General features: G+C 36.4%; 1 protein-coding gene across 1 annotated transcript in view; it reads left to right on the plus strand.

Annotated features, from left to right (window-relative positions):
- Positions 1–1554: 1554 nt before the first annotated feature.
- LOC306874410 (receptor-type tyrosine-protein phosphatase delta-like) overlaps positions 1555–19484 on the plus strand; it is a gene marked incomplete at its 5' end in the record, with an annotated part of 39443 nt that continues 21513 nt past the window's right edge. The window contains 16 exons of the mRNA XM_079424442.1: positions 1555–1642; positions 3749–3894; positions 4122–4263; positions 5301–5486; positions 8192–8209; positions 9854–9964; positions 11520–11789; positions 12706–13287; positions 13400–13542; positions 13629–13770; positions 14380–14682; positions 15011–15204; positions 16172–16195; positions 16734–16851; positions 17882–18535; positions 19058–19155. Of these exons, the coding sequence (XP_079280568.1) occupies positions 1555–1642; positions 3749–3894; positions 4122–4263; positions 5301–5486; positions 8192–8209; positions 9854–9964; positions 11520–11789; positions 12706–13287; positions 13400–13542; positions 13629–13770; positions 14380–14682; positions 15011–15204; positions 16172–16195; positions 16734–16851; positions 17882–18535; positions 19058–19155 (3219 nt within the window). The remainder of the gene's footprint in view (positions 1643–3748; positions 3895–4121; positions 4264–5300; positions 5487–8191; positions 8210–9853; positions 9965–11519; positions 11790–12705; positions 13288–13399; positions 13543–13628; positions 13771–14379; positions 14683–15010; positions 15205–16171; positions 16196–16733; positions 16852–17881; positions 18536–19057; positions 19156–19484) is intronic.

Here is a 19484-nt window from a genome sequence, read left to right on the forward strand (position 1 = left end):
TGAGGGGGTCTGCAACCACTCTCTCTCTTAATGATGTGATGTGATGTGACAAGTGTGGTGCTCATGGGGGCAGAGTTACCATAGCGATTCCCAACACGCCCCCCATCTGTGGCAATCTCCCATGCACAGCATCCATATTTAATGAAACTTTTACTTAGTGCAGTTCAACTGCCCACCCAACTCTTTCTCCCTCTCTCTCTCTCTCTCTCTCCCTCTCTCATTCTTCTCGTTGTATTTTCAGAAGTAAGATACATTATACATTTATGGGCTGAATGTTATAATTATTAAGTTTACAGTAAAGTTTTCTGGCCTGCTGGAGAGAGAGGCCTTTAGGAGCTGTTATGTATTATCATATATTCAATGCTGTTTTTAATTAAAGTTTTAATAAAGTTATAATCTGAACTCTGTATACTGTAACTTTCGAGTTATTTTTCTTCCCACATTTGTTAGAGTCTAGACAGCTGTTATCAGTTTTTGTTCGTGCTACTATCAGCTTTTCCTTTTTTTAACTATGCCAAAAAACTTTTTTGCAAACTCAGCTTACAGCTTTAAAGTTTGTGTGATGGCAGATTGTTGTAATGTTTATCGTTTTGAAATGTTAAGTACTAATCTGAAGGACAATAACCGACAAAATTTTTATAATATATTTATTCACCCTCACGCAATTCCAAACACCATTGATTGTTTGGGGTCGGCAACTTTTTTTAATGTTTGTAAAAGTAGTCTCATGCTCACTAAGGCTGCATTTATTATTTCTTTATTATTAGTAGTAATAAGTAGTAGCAGTTGTAGTAGTAGTAGTGATATTACAATATATTATTTGATATTGTAATACATTTTAAAATGTAATTTATTCATCACATGATCCTTTAGAAATCACTTTTATATGCTGATTTGTGTCTTTAAGAAACCTTTTTTAAATCAGGATTCTGAAGAAAGTTCCAAATAACAGCTTTATTTGAAATGTAGGTTTTCTTTTCTTTCTTTTTTTTAATTGGAACACGAGGAGATGTTTTACATTTCCTGGTGACTGTTTTCTGTTACATGGAAATGAATGGGTAGTCAAGCTTCAAAAAATGACCGAACAATCACTATAAAATGAATCCCTACATAGTTTTGCATTGTATTTAAATGTTCTGTAGCCATATTTTTTAATGCTGGTTTATTGATGTGTTTATTTATTTGTGTTTATTTACAATTTTTTCGTAGCTCAAAAATCCCCTATTCAATTTGGAATATCATTAGAGTTTGTAAATGATGACAGGATTTTCATTTTTGGTGAACTGTTCCTTTAACGCAAGCTAGACTACTCTCTTTCTGTGAAGGCTCTATGTTAAATGATATGTTCACGGATTGATTGACCACTCAGTAATTTGTTATCTGATCCTCAGAGAAAGTCTTACACACAGAGTACTAATTGATTAATGCAATCGACTCGTGTTGTGCTGCGGCCTGCACATGTGACTGACAGATATGTTTGCTTGTTCACATGTTTACTTTAGGTTATGAGTGCACTTACAGCTTGGTGATCCACATAGACAAGCCAATGAGAGGATGGCCAGAGGTCACATGATCTACAGAAGCGCCTACCAGCCGGTACTACTGATTCTACTGAGCGTGCTCCAGCTGGCGCATACACAAAGTGAGTACACAGACATCAAATACATAGAAAACAGAGGCAGAATGATTGCTGGCTGTTTTTGTGAAATATTCTTCTTCCCCACCTTTGCAAAGGATAAAGGCACACTTTAATGCAGCTTACAAAGTAGTATGTAATTAAAAAATAAGGTTTTTGAACATGCTAAGCAATTTCATCATGCTAAACCAGTTGGATGGATTATAATACTATCCTCCATTTGTTTCTTTCACTGCACCAAATGTCCGGATCAGTGTTTACAAGACAACTGTGGCCTTCGCTTACTACGTGAAGAAATGACGTCAACGTTTAATACATGGATTTTTAGTTTTTCATTTGATGACCACGATACAACATTAAAGCAGATAATCAGGCTGGCGTTATATTATTCTCTATTAGAAGAGGAAAGAAAAAACATTTTGGTTTTAGTTGTTAAGAATTTACATGCTGGAAAAAAAAAACTTTAATTATATTTGTATTTAATTTATTATGATTAATTTTTTGAATAAAATTATTTTATATTAATTATTATAAACATTGTTCTCTCTTTGGTCTTTGTAATTGTGTTTTATAAAAATGTAAGAGTAGTTGCACTCAAGGGCTTTCTTTTGTAAACATTATCTGAGCCTTTGCAGATTAAAGCATGTAAAGTGAAGATGAAGAGATTTCATCTCACATCTTCTGGGGTAATGACACAAACTTTCACCCACGCACTCACTTCATTGTTCTGGTTGAACCTAAGCTGAGCCTTTGATTAGTTACACATGTCATTAGTTTAGAGCTGCTGGTCAGTGGGTTACAGAGCAGATTAATGTGACATCATCCTTAGATCGAGTGGATTAGCAAGCACTGCACTGCAGACTGCATCAATCACACAGCTTATCTGCACTTTCCTCAGTTAATTCACTCCGTAATGCACTTTTAATGCACACATGAAGTCACAGCCTGATTTTCAAATAGGTTTTATGGATTTAAAGTAAAAATGTATTGTCATTTTCAACAAGGGATAACAATGTGGTAATTATTTTAAGCCTTGGTTTTACTTTTAAACTTTTCCCACATGATTCGTTCTCTTGCGTGCAGCTGGACAGAGTGGAATGTAATGAAGCGGCATAGAATACAAGGGTTTTTAACTTTACATTGCGGTCAGGGGACGAGATGGTGATGCTAATGTTTTTTGGGGGAATGGCATTTTTGCCTTTATTGTGATAGTACAGTGTAGAGGAGACAGGAAGTGAAGTGGGAAAGAGAAAGGGGGCAGGGCAGGAAAGGTCCTCGAGCTGGGATTTGAACTCGGGACGCCCATAGAGTAACAGCCCTTTATATCAGCACACTCCCCACAAAGCTATCAGTGCTGACCTGATGCTAACATGTTAAGTTACAGACAATAACTTTTTCCATTCCTACCTGTGATTGGTTTATGGAGAAAAATAATCATAAATATCTTTTACCATTTTACTGGTATCATAAAAAATGCAATAAAATGTAGTATTTATTACTGCATTTACTATAGCAGATCCTAAAACATCATGGTTGATTGTCATGAAATTTTTATTAGATTAAATTATTGTGAAAATGTTCTTTTTTTTTTTTTACTTATTTCAAAAGTGAAACTTTTATTTATTCTAGATTCATTACATGTAAAGTAAAACACTTCAAAAGTTTTTGCTTCAAACATTTCAAAAGCTCATGAAAGTCAAAAATCCAGTATCTCAAAATATTAGAATATTTCTTAAGATCAATCAAAAAAAGGATCTGCAAAACAGAAAAGTTCAAGTTCTTTAACGTATGTTCATTCTACAATATAGGAAAGTTTCACTTTTTGAAATCATTTACAGAAACACTTTTTCACAATATTATAATTTTTTGAGATTTTTTTGCACCTGCGTGTATGTATGTATGCTTTATGAGTACATTTTATTATATTATTATATTTAGTGCATCTGGTGCTTGTTAATTTTAAATTCTGCTTGTAAACTACTCTATGTGAGAAGTACAACTTCATGATGCATAGATGCATTTATCAATGTCCTTTCTGGAGATTTTAAATAGTAAAGGTTTCCCTATCCTCAAGACAATTCTGAGTTGACCAATCTCTGTCTTTCTCTGCAGGTCCTCCTCGGTTCACCCGGACACCCGTTGATCAGATAGGGGTTCAGGGGGGTGTGGCCTCCTTCGTATGTCAAGCCACAGGAGATCCACAGCCTAAAATCACATGGAGCAGAAAAGGCAAAAAAGTCACCAACCAGAGATTTGAGGTAAACACGCCTCAACTGAACAAACACAAACCATACAGACAGCTTGCTTACACATTTGCTGCAAGCAGCGATACAAGGTTGTAACACTACTAAAGTGAGATTCCCACAGTACACTTTCCGTAACTTCACACATTTGCCCTGGCTCAAAGGATGCCATACACATGGTCTATAAAGACACACAAGCTATTCAGGGAGTTACTAACGCATTTGCCTCTGTGTCTGTGTAGGTGATAGAGTTTGAGGATGGTTCAGGGTCTGTGTTGCGAGTGCAGCCGCTGCGGACCCCCCGTGATGAGGCTGTGTATGAATGTGTGGCATCTAACGAAGCAGGAGAGATCAGCGCCTCCACTCGTCTTAGTGTACTCCGCGGTAGGCACAGATCTGACTAGAAGCTTCTTCAAGAGTTAGCTCTTACATGGACATCTGAAGTGCATTTCTGTCAAGCTTGCTTAAAACATGGCATCTCTGAGTATTACTGTTATTTTTAGAGATGCACTGACATAGAATGTCTGGGAAATACTAATTAGAAGATAATTGTTTTCATTCAGTGAATAATAACCAATATAATGGAGAATATACAGGTTTAGGCCCATGCTGAATCTCTGAATCAACTGTATGCACCGTGGAGTAAATTTTGTTGAGATTGTATATTAAACCATGTTTTATTTTTTATTTTTGAATGCCAAGGACCCCATAAAGTAATAATTCCCTTACAACTTCCTGAAATATAATGGTAGCTGTATAATTTAAGCATGTTGTAAAAGCACGTTATTTTCTAAATTCGACAACTCTGAGGCTTTTAGGTCATCACTGTAAGCCAAAGCAAATTTTTAAAATATTATATGAAGAATATTTACTTTGTAATATGTTGATAACATATTATAATTTTTTTTCTTATTGTTTAAAACAAAATCTTTCTATAGAACAAAATACTTTAATTGCAATATATTTCATAATTTCTAAAATGATTTTAGAAAGCAAACTGAAACAGTAATAATATTTGTTTAATAACATAATAAAATTGCTGTGTTAATAATTGATTTTATATATTTTAATTAATGTCTTAAATTGAAATAATACATTTAACAAAAATAAAAATATATATTTGCTAATTTTTGGTAAAATTAAAATTGATCTCAGATGCAACGTCACTGTTTGTCATCTTAATACATTTTTATTAATATCTTAAATTGAAATAACAACTTGGACAAAGCTAAACATATATACATGTTTTTTTTTGTGTAAAATTAAAAATGCATCCCTAAGGAATAAGTTCTTAATGAAAAAAAAACAAAATGTGTGCTACTTTGCATAACATCTGCATAAGATCACCTTCACCTTGTGAAGATCGAAGTCCTTCATTGAAGGGTGTGATTGTAATGCTTGTTTGTTTTTGTTTATTTCAGAGGACCAGCTTCCCACTGGTTTCCCCTCTATAGACATGGGCCCTCAGTTGAAGGTGGTGGAGCGTTCTCGCACCGCTACCATGCTGTGTGCAGCTAGCGGAACACCTGACCCTGAGATTACCTGGTTTAAAGATTTCCTCCCCATAGATACACACACTCATGGGCGGATCAAACAGCTACGCTCAGGTTTGTGTGCTCTGAAGGATTCACACAGTCTCTGTGCTCCTATTCTATATGTTTAAAGATGCACTTTGCAAATGTGTCTCGTTAAAATGTTTTACACATAAAAAAGAAATAGTATATTTTATATATATGTTTTAAATGATGTACACCCAAATGAGATGGAGTCATATCTGTATATTTTATATTTTATTCTACATGAAATTACATGACCAGCATTTTTGCTTGTAAAAACAAGTTACAAATATTAATGATATTATTATTAATAATAAGATAATATGTTTACTTCATATACATAATTCATTAATGATGCCCAATATTTATTTATATTTATTCATTAGTGATCCACCAAAATTTATACCGCTATGGTAATAATAATTAATACATAATTAATAAAGTTTGGCCAGTTATCAAATAATAATATAGTCAGTTATCAAATAATACTTTTTTCAGCATTGAATTGATCAAAAGTGACAGTAAAAACTTGTTTTAATGTTTCAAATGTTTTCCTTTTCAAATAAATGAATTTGTAAAAAATGGCTGTTTCTACAAAAATATTACGATTAATTCAACATTTATTATTATATGAAATATTTCTTGAGCATCAAATCAGCATATTAGAATGATTTCTGAAGGATCATGTGGCACTGAAGACTGGAGTAATGACTGCTGAAAATTCAGCTTTGCATCACAGAAATAAATTATATTGTAATATATATAAAAATAGAAAAAATATATATTTTAAATTGTAAAAATATATATTTTAAATTGTAATTATATTTCACAATATTACTGTTTTTACAGTTTTAGTAAGCATGAGAGACATTACAATACATTTTAAAAAACATACCAAAACTTTTAAATGTGTATATAGTTTATATGATGCATTGCTATACACTTTAGAAACTATAATAATAAAAGTACTTCTAAACAGAACAAGTAAACCAGAGAATACAATACACATACACAAGACTAATCATAACAGTAGGAAAAAACAAGTGTCATGTAGTCACTGCCAGACCGATGTAACAATCCATAACAGCCATCAATTCCCATGCTACAAACTTACACACAAAACCTCTTTGAGTGCACCTTTAAAGAAATCATGTAGCCTAATATGCTTCCTCTCTCTCACACACACACACACACAGTCTCAAACACACTGTTTTTGCTGTGTGAGGACCTTAAGTGATAAATGTGCTGTCTCTCTTTCTGTGTTTTAATCTACAGAGTCCTTTGGTAAGTGTGCTATTCTGAGGCACAACACACACTCACATGTTCAAGCACAAATCAAACAAACATATAGTTATTGGTAAAGCGCATGATATATCTATATTTTGTATCCCCCCTAACAGTATAGTCACCCTCTCTCCACGCACATAGTCTCACAGCAGTCACGTACAGTAGATACAGCCCCCCTTACCCGAGCGCTGCCCCTCTAACGTGTGATACCGAGACTCTGGCTTCCACTCTCACTTACTTTTTCTGGCTCCCTCCTTCACTGGCTCACTCGTTCACTTCTCCAAACGCTCACTGCCCTCGGCATTGGATTTCCTGCATCACTACCCCCTCACTCTTTAAGATCTCTCTCTTTCTCTCTCTCTTTTTTTCACTTTGTTGCCTAGATAGGTTTGAATGTCCTAATGCTGAATGTTACAGTGGCTTTTCACCCAAAACCGTGGCCTTTTTTGGCTTTCTCCTCTCTCTGGGCTCGAGTCTGCCTGTCTTAAGTCTCTGTGTTCTTTTCGATTATTATTCCTAAGGATATGTTCTCTATTGCACTGGTTTTATGATCTGCTTTCTTAGAAAACGGAGGTGTCATTCAGAGGTTGTGCTACAAATAATCGTTGTACTGACGGACTTGGTTGTAAATTTTCCGTCATGTTCTGTCAAGTTTTTTTTTTTCTCTTAGTAAACATGTAACACTTGGTATTTATAGTGTGACATTGATATCATAACAGTAGCATCACAACAAAGTAGCGGATTCTTGGCTTTTTATTACACTCTTTGGTCTTGTAATCTGGGCATCTAATTTAATACAAACAATATTTCATGAATTATTAAACTGGACTGCATTTGTAATGGGTTGTTTTCCTTTCAAAACATTAATTACATTTCACAGGGGTGCTTTAAAACTTTTACTTTGTTTCTAATCCTTCTTTCCCTCTTTTGGTATGAGAATGCTTTAAAAGGGTTTCTGAAACAGGGATACATAATAGACTAGATGCCTTATGTTTGTGAAAAATGAAATTAATTTAAAGCATTTTTTCATTTTTTTTTTATTATTTTTTATTTTAAATATATATATATAAAAAATGCTTTAAATTAATTTCATTTATATATATATTTGTAAAGATTCATATCCAAATCTGAATATTTATAATCGTAGCTATTTTAAAAACGTGCCAAATGACGGAAAATTTTCTTTTCTGTTCAGTTAAGACAACCTCTTTTGTCATCTCATAAAAACCCAACATACACTTTGCACTTAAGACATGAAGAGTCTCCCTCCTCCCCCTTTTCTCTTTTTCTTGCACAATTTTTTTTGCTGTTTCTACTATATCCCTCTATCTTTCTGTTTTCTTTCTCTGTATCTTTTTTGATCTCTCTCTCTCTCTCTCTCTGTCACTCTGTCTTTTTCTCATTCTCCCTCGCTGCACTAACTCCTCTTCTCTTTAATCTCCCATCTGCTTTCATTCTCACACATCCAGGGGGTACACCTATCCGAGGTAAGAGACTAAAGCAACCCACCAGATCTACCCTCGCCTTACCGCTCTCTTTCTTTCTTCCCCTTCCCTTCCTCTCTTTTCATCTCTCTCTCTCTCTTTCTCTCTGTTTGACTAACCGTGTCATTTTCAGAGACTGTGTTTATCATGATTAATGTTCTGTCGCCATTATAAAACTTCCTCCCCTTTACACAGATCTTATCTCAATGTGTTATTTTCATGGTGAATTAAAATCAAATAGACATTAATTTTGTGAGCTGATAAAAAAAATATTTAAAGAGGATTTACTTTAGTGGTTTTCTTTCTTGTGGTGGTATTACTTTTTGAAACAAGAAGCTTGGGCAGGACTTATTGAAAGGCTCATCCCTAAAACCTACATAGGTTATATTAGGAGGAGGGACATTCGCATTCTAGAGCATATTATTGGATAAAAAAATTGATAGATGAGTCATCTATAGCTTTTGGTCTGTTGTCCCCATTAAGGCTATACATTTTAAATGTGTATATTACACAAAAGTGCACTATAGTGTTTAGTTGTCTTCAAAGCTAAGAGCTAGGACTAAAAGCCATGGAAATCAGCTTTTATTCCCCCTCCAGTCTAGAATGGTTGCACCATTGTGTGAAAGGAAAAAATATGATATATATGCTATAATTTGTTGTTGAGGAACAGAAATGAGAGATGGCTTGTGTTTTCCAGCTAAATAGAGATTGGCTAAATCATCTTATATTATCTCTTATTGTGAAATGAAGATCATTAAGCAATTTCAGTGACATGTTTTGCTGTCACTAACATTACAGAAAATACTGACGTTTTAGTGAAATACTGTTGCTTTGCACAAATTAAAGCATTTTTTTCCTACTTTCTCTGTTTTTATCACGCTCTTCTGATCCCTCTGTGGATTTGTTCACTTCTTTCTCCCTCTAATTAAATGCCATTTCATTTTTCAGCTAGAAATTTCTACTTGGATCATAAATCAGGCTATTTTTTATTTATATCTTGTCTTTTTAATGAAGCCTTTTTAGAATCTGCTCTACAGGCAGTGCAACAGTCTGTGTCTCTTGGAGTCATTTCTGTCTGTTTGCATCTCTATCTAACTATTAATATTTAAATAACATTGTTGAAAGAGGCTGACTGCTTCTTTTTCTCTTCGGCAAGGTCACTAGTTTGATTGTTTTGAGATATTAAGACAATATTTGGTTTATTTTATTCTTGAAAATTTGTTCTTGGAAAGTATTTAATACTGCAGTGATTGTTATACTCTTTAACTCTGTCATTTTGTGCTGATATTTACATGCAAACAAGTTTGTGTGGTGTTGGCATGTCTGAGTTACAGTTAGCAAAATGTTACAGGTTCAGTACAAATTAAGCTCTGTGTAAAGCATCTGTGACATGCTGTTCCACAGAAAAGAGGGAATGTATTGTGCCAGGATAAACTGTAAAATGCACACATACAGTAGAAACTGTTGTATACACTAGCATGATAGAATTGCTTACTAACTTTATAAAATTGTATATGAAAAAATATATGCTTGTCAATAGAGCATAACTTGTACACAACCTAGAACATTTCTTCCAAAGTACTGGGCTGGTGACAAAGTGTATCGTCATGTAAATGTAAATGCTTTTATATGTGCATATGTATACAGGTGCACTTCAGATTGATCAGAGTGAAGAAACCGATCAGGGTAAATACGAGTGTGTCGCGACCAACAGCGAAGGAACGCGCTACTCAACACCAGCTAACCTTTATGTCAGAGGTACAGCTTTGTGTTACTTATTTGAGTGCTGTAGAATTAGAAAATAAAACCTGTAAATAACACATTTTTATGAATAGTGTAGTCTGATCTGTCTGATTCTTCTTAGATCATCTCCTCTTACCTTAGATATGTTGTCATTATTTGTTTTTTTTTTCTATGCTCATTTCTCACTGCCGGACTCTTCTATAGAGTTAAGAGATGGTAAGTGTTCTTCCTCTCCAACCAACACTGTTTCTTACTCTAACCTAAGTCTCAGACCCTCACATCCACATAATCCTTCCCCTCCACTGGGATTCCCTCCCTCCGGACAGTCTAACTCACTTTCCAGATCCTAATACTGCATATGTCATTTGACACTAATCTGCCATATTTCACCTGATCTTACTTAACTGCGTTCCTAATAGCAAATGATATCATAGTAAAGCCGTGTACTCATTTGAACTTGTGTCCATCTGAACAAATAATTACAATTTAATTCATACATTCATCTTAGGTTATATGGGTCTTCATGTTATAGAATACTGTGACATTACAGCACCATCATTTTCTGTATTTTCACAATTTATAAGCAGGGGAGAGAATGGTTTGTTTGTTTGCAAGAAAACAATTAGATACAGTAGAAGGAAAATGATTAATATATAATATATTCCATGGTGTTCTAGACAAATTACAAGAAAGCATGCATAACATAAGACTATAAAAAAATTAATATTACTAAAGAAATATTACCCAAAAGGGTAACACTTTACAATAAGGTTCCATTTGTTAATATCAGTTAAATACATTAATTAACATGGACTAACAATGAAATATACTTCTAAAGCATTTATGTGTTAGTTAATATTATTTAATGGTCCTTGAACTAACAATGCATTTTTTTAATATGAATATGATTTAGGATACAATTTACTAATGCATAACAGTTTTATTTTGCTGCATATTATTAGCATTTTCATAAACCAGCCAGTAAAAGTCAGTGTTTTTTCATTTTATTTTCAATTCAGCTTTTTTCATTCTTTCTTTTTTTCTTTTTTTAATATTTAATTACATTTAAAGGACTTATTCAGCATCACTGTCTGGTACATTTAAGTCCACGACTACCATTTTGGGAAAATTCTTTTAATTCTTCATGGCTAATTTTTTAACAAATTTGACCTTGTTTTGCACTCTATCAATTCACCAACTTGTATGAAATATATTTTTAAGCCTGGATAAATTTGCTTTACAATGTCTAATGTACAATGTGTACTTTGACATGCCAAAATCAGTATTTAGCTTAAATAAAATGTGTAGGACTTTTCTCATGTGTTCACAGGCAGCTGCGTTTGATGTGTCCTTTCTAATTATATGGCCAGTCACAAAAATTATGCATAGTCTGGGACATTAAAGAGGAGGCACAGTCACATCTTATCCCACTCTTCACTACCTCACAGATTGATAACCTGCAGCGTACAAGATCTTGAGGGTGTATCATATTAGGCGCAGTGCTCTCTGTAGCATTAATAATGTCTTTAGCATGAGTTAATAAATGGCTCACTGTCTTTCACACCCTCAGTACGTCGCATCCCTCCTCGCTTCTCAGTGCCACCGATGGATTATGAGATCATGCCGGGAGGAAGTGTGAATATCTCCTGTCAGGCAGTGGGCGTTCCCATGCCATATGTCAAATGGATGCTGGGAGCAGAGGATTTGACTCCAGAAGATGACATGCCTATTGGGCGGAATGTTTTAGAGCTCACAGATGTACGCCAGTCTGCCAACTACACGTGTGTGGCCATGTCGACTCTCGGAGTTATTGAAACTGTTGCCCAGATCACAGTTAAAGGTACGCAGGAGTGACATTTAAAAGGCTCTTTGAAGATGTTTAATGTTATCAAAGAAAGAAAAAGCTTTTAGTTAAACAATATGTTCCATGGTCAGAGCCAGTATTTAGGAAGCAGGGTGGCTGATGGTTGTTCCAAAGCCTAGTGAGCTGGCTTGCTGTCTAATTCCTGGCCAACTGAAATATGACCTCATAAGTCAACGACTTGGAACATTCTTCATAGGCAGCAACTCACTCCGGGTGCACTTCCTTCTCCGTCTTAAAATTTGTTTGACTGAGCTGGTTTCAATGCATAGCCTTCCCTGTAAGAAAAAACGCATTTCTGCTTTTGAATTTGGCCAAAAATAGCTTTTTAGGAGGTGTAATTACTACATTCCGGAACAACCTTCACATTAGGTCTGTGAAGCCTTAAATGCTATACCATATGTAATGATGATACTCAATGAAAAAAAGTCTCATATGTTCACCATAACTGCTGATAAAGCTGAATTTTTATCAGCCATTACCCCAATCTTCTGTCACATGATCCTTTAGAAATCATTATATGTTGATTTGATGCTCAGCTAACATTCTTATTATATGATATTGTATTTTAAGTTAAAAACAGTTGTGCTTAATATTTTTGTGGAGACAGTGATACATTTTTTTATGATTCTTTGATGAATAGTAAGTTCAAAAGAACATCATTTACTGTCTTTGAAACTAAATATTTTTGTATGTAATGTACAAATGTAAATATTTAGTCTTACGTTTGATCAGTTAATGCATCCTTGCTTAATAAAAGTATAAATGTACTGAAAAGTGTAAAGTTAAACTTTTTAACAATTTTCACTTAAATATTACACAGCACACAATATTAAACATAGTTATTTATTATTTTAAATAAATGTCCCTAAGTTATCCATTTCCTCCTCCTTAGCCCTTCCCAATCCTTCAGGAGCTCCGGTTATCATGGAGCGATCTGCCACCAGCATTACTCTAATGTGGGACAGTGGAAATCCACTTCCTGTATCTTACTACATCATTCAGTATCGTCCCGCCTCCTCCACCGACTCCTTTAAAGAAATTGATGCCATAGCAACAACTCGTTACAGCGTGGGTGGACTCAGCCCCTACTCACATTACCATTTCCGGGTCTTGGCAGTGAATTCGATTGGCCGTGGCCCACCGAGTCAGACAGTGGAAGCTCGCACGGCCGAACAGGCACCTAGTTCCCCTCCTCGTCGTGTCAGAGGTCGTATGCTGAGTGGATCCACAGCGATGGTGCAGTGGGAGGAGCCAGAGGAAGCCAACGGTCAGGTGGTTGGTTACAGGGTGTATTACACCTCGGATTCATCACTGTCTGTGAGCCAATGGGAGAAGGAAATGGTTCGAGGGGCTAACTTTTTGAACATACGAGATCTGACACCGAACAAAACCTACTATATTAGAGTTCTCGCCTTCACTGCAGTGGGAGATGGACCTCTTTCCAGCGATCTACATATCATTGCCAAGACAGGAGGTGTGCAGAATGTGAAGTTGGGATTATTTTATAGATTCTAATATTGCAGACTATTTTTTTTTCAGTTGCATCATTCTCTAAGCATCGTCTTTCTGCCTCTTCTCATTTCTAGTCCCGTCCCAGCCCACAGAACTGAAGGCAGAAGTGAAATCGGAGACCAGCATTCTTCTGTCGTGGATCCCTCCTGCTCACAGTGGTACAGATGCCATCACTGGTTATGAGCTCATTTACAGGCTTGGAGACCAGCCAGAGCAGGTACACACACAGACACACACATACGAAACGTTTTCATTTTGTAGTGTCTGGTTTAATACTAATTACTTTAAACCTCTGTCTTTCAGAAAATATCATTCGATCCCAGCTCCAGTTATCTGTTGAAGAATCTGAAGCCGTTTTCCACCTACATATTTCAACTAGCAGCACGCAGCAAACACGGCCTGGGGGCATTCACCAGTGAAATCACCATTCAGACTCCACAAACACGTATGTACTGTGCAGAGCTTTTATAGAAAACAAACACAAACACACTTCTGCTTGCTGAAAAGACAAAGCTACATGTTTTGGATGCTGGCAGGCTTCTTAACTAATTTAATCAGCAAGATGTCCTTGCTCAGCTTGGTCTTTTCATTTAATTTCATAGTATATAATAATGTTTTCTAATTTGAGTGGTACGGGTATGTTTTCGCGGGAAAATCCTGTAGGTGGCGGATCGTTTAGCCTTTTTTCACAGCAGATTTTGGTAGTGTCATCATTCCTATTTAAGTGGGTTAAGTGTAAAGAGCAGGTAAGAGCTTGAGACACTCAATGAAAGGAACTGGAAAGAGGGAGTCAAACAAGTAAGTTTTATGTTAAACGTATTTGTTTTTCATTTCAGTTCACCATGTTGACAATTATTTGCAGTTTGATGTCTTATTTTATTTGACAACACAACAGCATTTTACGTGTCTATTTTGTCCTTTTATGTGTCTTTCTTTTTATTTTCTTCTGATTTCATTTCATTTCCACACATTTACATTCACAACAACACTAAAACTAACCATTGCTGCATCAACACACGATTAAACCCGCCCACTTCTCTAACCACCCAATCAGAGTCTATACCCCCTCCCCAGGAAGTCACATGCATAAGCCCCTCCTCCACAAGTCTATTGCTCAGCTGGGCTCCACCCCTGATAGATGAAAACGCAGGCATTACAGGATACTCCATCCGATATGTGGCGGTGGAACGGGAGAAAGACCCCGTACAGAGGATCTCGGACATCCCATCTAACTGTTTCCGGTATCGGATAGAGGGGCTGAAGAAAGGGACCCTGTACTCTGTGTCAGTTGCTGTCCACACTGACACAGGTCAAGGGCCTGAGAGCCTACCGATATTGATCCGTACAGAAGAAGACGGTATGTCTATATGACGGTGCCTTAATTTGACCCATGACCTGAAGCTAAGCTAGCCTCCCTTTCCTTCATCTACCAAAGACACACTTGTCCTCTCAACATTTGCCTTATCCTGAAACAAGTGCTTGCATTTTTCCTGACTTCCCCCAAGCTCCTCTTTCTTGAAGGATTTTTCCATCTGTGTCGACAATTGTATTTTTGTCACCCTGGTGAAAAGGCAAAAGTCAACAAATTGCCACACCTCTTTTCCTCACCTTTTCCATCCTCCTCCTGTGAGCAGGAAGGAATGTTCAGCTGTGATTACATGTCCTTTACTGAAATGCCCCTTTAGTGCCCAGCGCACCGCCACGGGGTGTGGATGTTGTGGTCTTAAACACCACCTCTGCCAGAGTGTCATGGAAACCTCCAGTTGCTGAGCGACAGCATGGAAAGATTCGTGGTTACCAGGTGACATACGCCAGACGAACAGCAGGGGAGAGAACAGTCTCTCCCAGAATTAGGGAACTCCTACTGAGAGACCCGCAGGTAGGAGACTTCACCTCACTGACACATACACACACACACACACACACACACACATAAATACACTTCTCAGTCAGTATGTGCTTCACCCCTTCTTTAGAAATGGGGTGTTTATTTTTGCTGAGTAGTTCTCACTTTGATAAACAGAATAATTGAATCTCAAATATCAAGGACTCTCAATATTCACTCAATATGTCTAATTTAGAGCTACAGGCAAAAGAAGTGAAAAATGTCAGTTTTGGTCGAATTTGAGGTTTTCACAAAAATTAGTTCTTTAAGCTGTCTTCTAGCGATACCATTGCTCCAAATAGTAATTAAACATCTAAAATTCTCTTTATTTGTATGTTTTCTGAGAGGAGTACCTTTTTTTCTGCTCACTTCTGGATGACTGCTGCTTCTTCTCACCAAAAGTTGTTGGTAAATGTTTTGCAAAGCGAAGAATTCCTGCTTTGTGAATATTCAATATTCAAAAAATGTCTCTACCGTCATATAACAAAATCCACACTATCACACTTATCAAAATTAACTTGATCAAGTGCATGTGATAATGTGATAGTTGAAACAGTTTGAAGATGTTTTGCTTTTTCAAGGTTTCAAGTAGTGCTGCTAATTGAAGAATCACATATATTAGAAATATGATGCAGATCCCAGCTATCACTTGATCTGATCGAGTTGTTTGTTTGTCAGTAATTAGGCTTCTTAGCTCAGCTAATGCTTTCTAAATGGACTTTAATTTAGCCTAAATCATCAGATAACATCAGTATCTGCTTATTATCTGCATGCTGAGACAGAACCTCTGATAACTATCTCAAAAACTAAGAGCCTTAAAACCACCATGTAATTGTCCCAGTGAACCTTTCACACTATTTATTCTCAATAGACCTTTATTCATTGTGTTGTTGCGAATAATCCTATTACATCTTGGCATTCACATCAATTTTAACTATTTATGTCTTGTTTTTGTAAACAGCCACAGAATGACTCGAAACAATATGTGAGTATATCTACTTTTAATATGACCCAGAATTTGAATGCATATATTTACATGAATCAAAGTCCCTTTGAGGCTAATCAGTTCACTTTGCGGCTATCTTGGTTATGCCTTCAGGCAGCTTTTGTTTTATCTAGCCAGCAGGCATGAATAGAAATATACCTGAGTGGATAAAAAATGCAGTCTGTTAGTCAAGAGTCAAATCAAATCATTAAGATATCAATGATATAAAAAAAGTTGCTTCTTTAGCTCAAATCATAGTAAAAAAAAAAAAAACATCCCAGTCCAGCTAATGTGTTTGCACATACTGTACTAAAGTAAAACGGACAGTGTCTCAATCAAAATGTTAATGACATCCATTCGCCGCCATATTGAGCATTGCGATTTCTCCCATTAATTTTGCAACAATTCCTTGCATTCCTCCTTACTCAGTCTCTGATATGAATACAGATTATGTGGTGCAGTATTACATTTGGTTTCCTTGATTTTTTTTTCTTTTTGTTGAATTAGTGTTATGGTAAAATGTATATTTGTTTATTAGGACCTAATTTTGACTGATTTATGGCCAAACACTGAATACTCTGTGACTGTGGCTGCATTCAACTCAAAAGGCGATGGAGCTCGCAGCAAACCTACAGTCATCAGAACTAAACCATCATGTGTGTACACACTCCAACATACATACACGCTAATGCATAAGTATATACACTTGTTTTTATGTTTATCTCAGTCTTAAAGAGAAAGGTCACCCAAAAATGAAAATAATATTATTACAAACCTGCATGACATTTTTTTTTTCCATAGAACACTAAGGGAATTATTTGAGAATTGCTCTTCTGCACTTCTGCACAATCGCTGCAACTGGATATTGAGTTAATTTGAGTGTTAATAAGCTGTGAGTTCAACTTTTCGATTCATAAATAAATCATTCATTGAACTGAATCAAATGATTCACTGAAAGACTCAAAAGAAACTTTTTCCAACAAATCAGACTACTTCTATTAACATAAAAAAATGTGCCAAGGAAAGAAATGGTGAATGTCAAGACTGAATATCGCAGAATGAGTTCAGCTTTTTGAATTATAAGGTTTTGGATGTATAAACGAATCATTCAGGCCAATTTTGTGAGCCAGATCTGACAAATCAGAGTATTTCAACTTTTGGATCATTAAATGAAACATTCAGACCGATATCGTGAACCAGATCAAATAATTCACTGATAAGATTTGAATTTTAAAAAATGTGTTAACAAATCACTCTACTTATATTCACTTAAAAAAGCTGTGGTGGATGTCAAGATTTTTAGTGAATATCACTAGATATTGAGTCTGTGACATTTCGATTCAGCCAATTAGTGACCGGATCAAACAATTCACTCAAAAGAGTACTTCTCTTATTAACGCTATGGTGAATGTCAAGATTTCCAGTGAATTCATTCTTCTGGGGATTTCAGTGAGTCATTTTTAAAGGTTGAAATCTTTAGTCCTTGCTCATTGTAATTCCATGGAAAAGAACATTGAAACTTTGTTGTTTTGTGTATTGCACAAGAAAGTCTTTTCAGTTTCATTTTTGGGTGAACTAATCATTGAAGTAACCACAAAATCAATTATATCACTTAACCCTACACATATCTTAGCTACAGTGCAACATATGTAGTGTTGATCTACAGTATTATTTTCTACTCCACAGTGCCAGGTATGCCCCTGCTTACAGTTGCGCCATCGGAAGATGGCACTGCCCTGCTGAAATGGCAGCCTCCCCCTGCTGGTCTGTCTCCTGTGCTGGGCTACAGGCTCTCATATGGCCAGGCTGACCCAACCTCAGACTCTTTCATGGTGCAAGAGCTAAACGCTGAGGAGCGCACCTACACTGTCCCATCTTTGAGCGCAGGGGTGCTGTACGTGTTCCGTCTCGCAGCCCGTACCATCTGGGGTTATGGTTCAAGCGCTCAGTTCACACTTTTAACACCAAACGTGGTGCAAACAACCACAGACGACATGGTAACAGCCCCAGGGACAACAGATGCTTTAAATGTGAACGTACAGGAAACCGTTCCGCTTTTGGCTAACTTAACAGCTGAAGACATTAACTCCTCTTCTGTGATCCTGAGATGGGAGCGACCAAAAAACTATGACCGGATCCAAGGTTACCGTGTGTGGTTCGCTGTCACCTATAGTAATGGGACGGACATTGCAATGGAATCAGACGTTTCGGAGGCCACAGTGGTTCTTAACGGCCTAAGGCCAAATACTGAGTATGTGGCGAGAGTATGCGTGCTTAGCAAACACGGCCCTGGGCCCTATAGTCTCCCTATATCCATCAAAACACAACCAGCACAGGAAGGTAGGACTCATATGTATCCTCCTCACACACAAACATTTACTGTCAGGCAAGCCTTCCTAAACAAAACCACGACATTTTCATTAGTCTGGAAGGATATTTTCTGTTTATGTCTGGTCATTTTTTTGTCTGTCTTTGTTGGTCTGAGCTTCTTGTTCGGTGACGTCCATTAAGTGTAGATAAAAGGTGAGAATCTCTCTGTAAATGGATCTAGGTGAATGTGGAGTGCTCCATTATCTCATAAGACAACTATGGTAAAGGTGAGCCTTTAGAAAAGAGTGATGAATTCTTGTCAGCACTATGAGAAAAAGCAACTTACTAGCTCTTTTTTCTCCTGGCAGCTCTGTGCACCCTAACAGCCTGATGTGGTAAATGTTTTTAGTAGAAACAGTTGAAAAGATTCTTTGATGTTCTTCATAAATACTTTAGCAATGCTGGAGGCCAGAGGTTCTGCTCAGGTGTGCTGAAGTATTGATGTGTGATGTGTTGATCTCTTGTTTTTTTTTTGTTCTCTCTCTTCAATAGTGTTTGCTGTGAACTTCAGAGTGAAAACTGCTATGAAGAGTTCAGTGCTGCTGACCTGGGAGTCACGAACCACCAGTAATAAAGCACCATCTCTTATTGTAAGTACTGCGAAATTCAGTACTTTGCTGCGTTTGTGTGAGAGCATGAGTCTGGGTTTGATGAAAATCTACGTGTGAAAAGGTTCGAGACTCCAAAAGCCACCATGACATTAAAACCTGGACGACTAATGGGTTTATAAGTATGGGTTTATATAATAGAAGTTTTTCAGTTGTCTGTGGGAAATATAAATTGACGATACTTTGCTCTACGTCATAAATTATACACTAATACGTTTTGAAGTTGTCTTTATTTTTAAAAATGTATTGTAAAGCACTGTATCTTTACACAAGCTGCTTGTTTTCAGATGTTTTTATTTACACAAACTAGG

This window comes from Barbus barbus (assembly GCF_936440315.1).
Source record: "Barbus barbus genome assembly, chromosome: 8".
Taxonomy (NCBI): domain Eukaryota; kingdom Metazoa; phylum Chordata; class Actinopteri; order Cypriniformes; family Cyprinidae; genus Barbus; species Barbus barbus.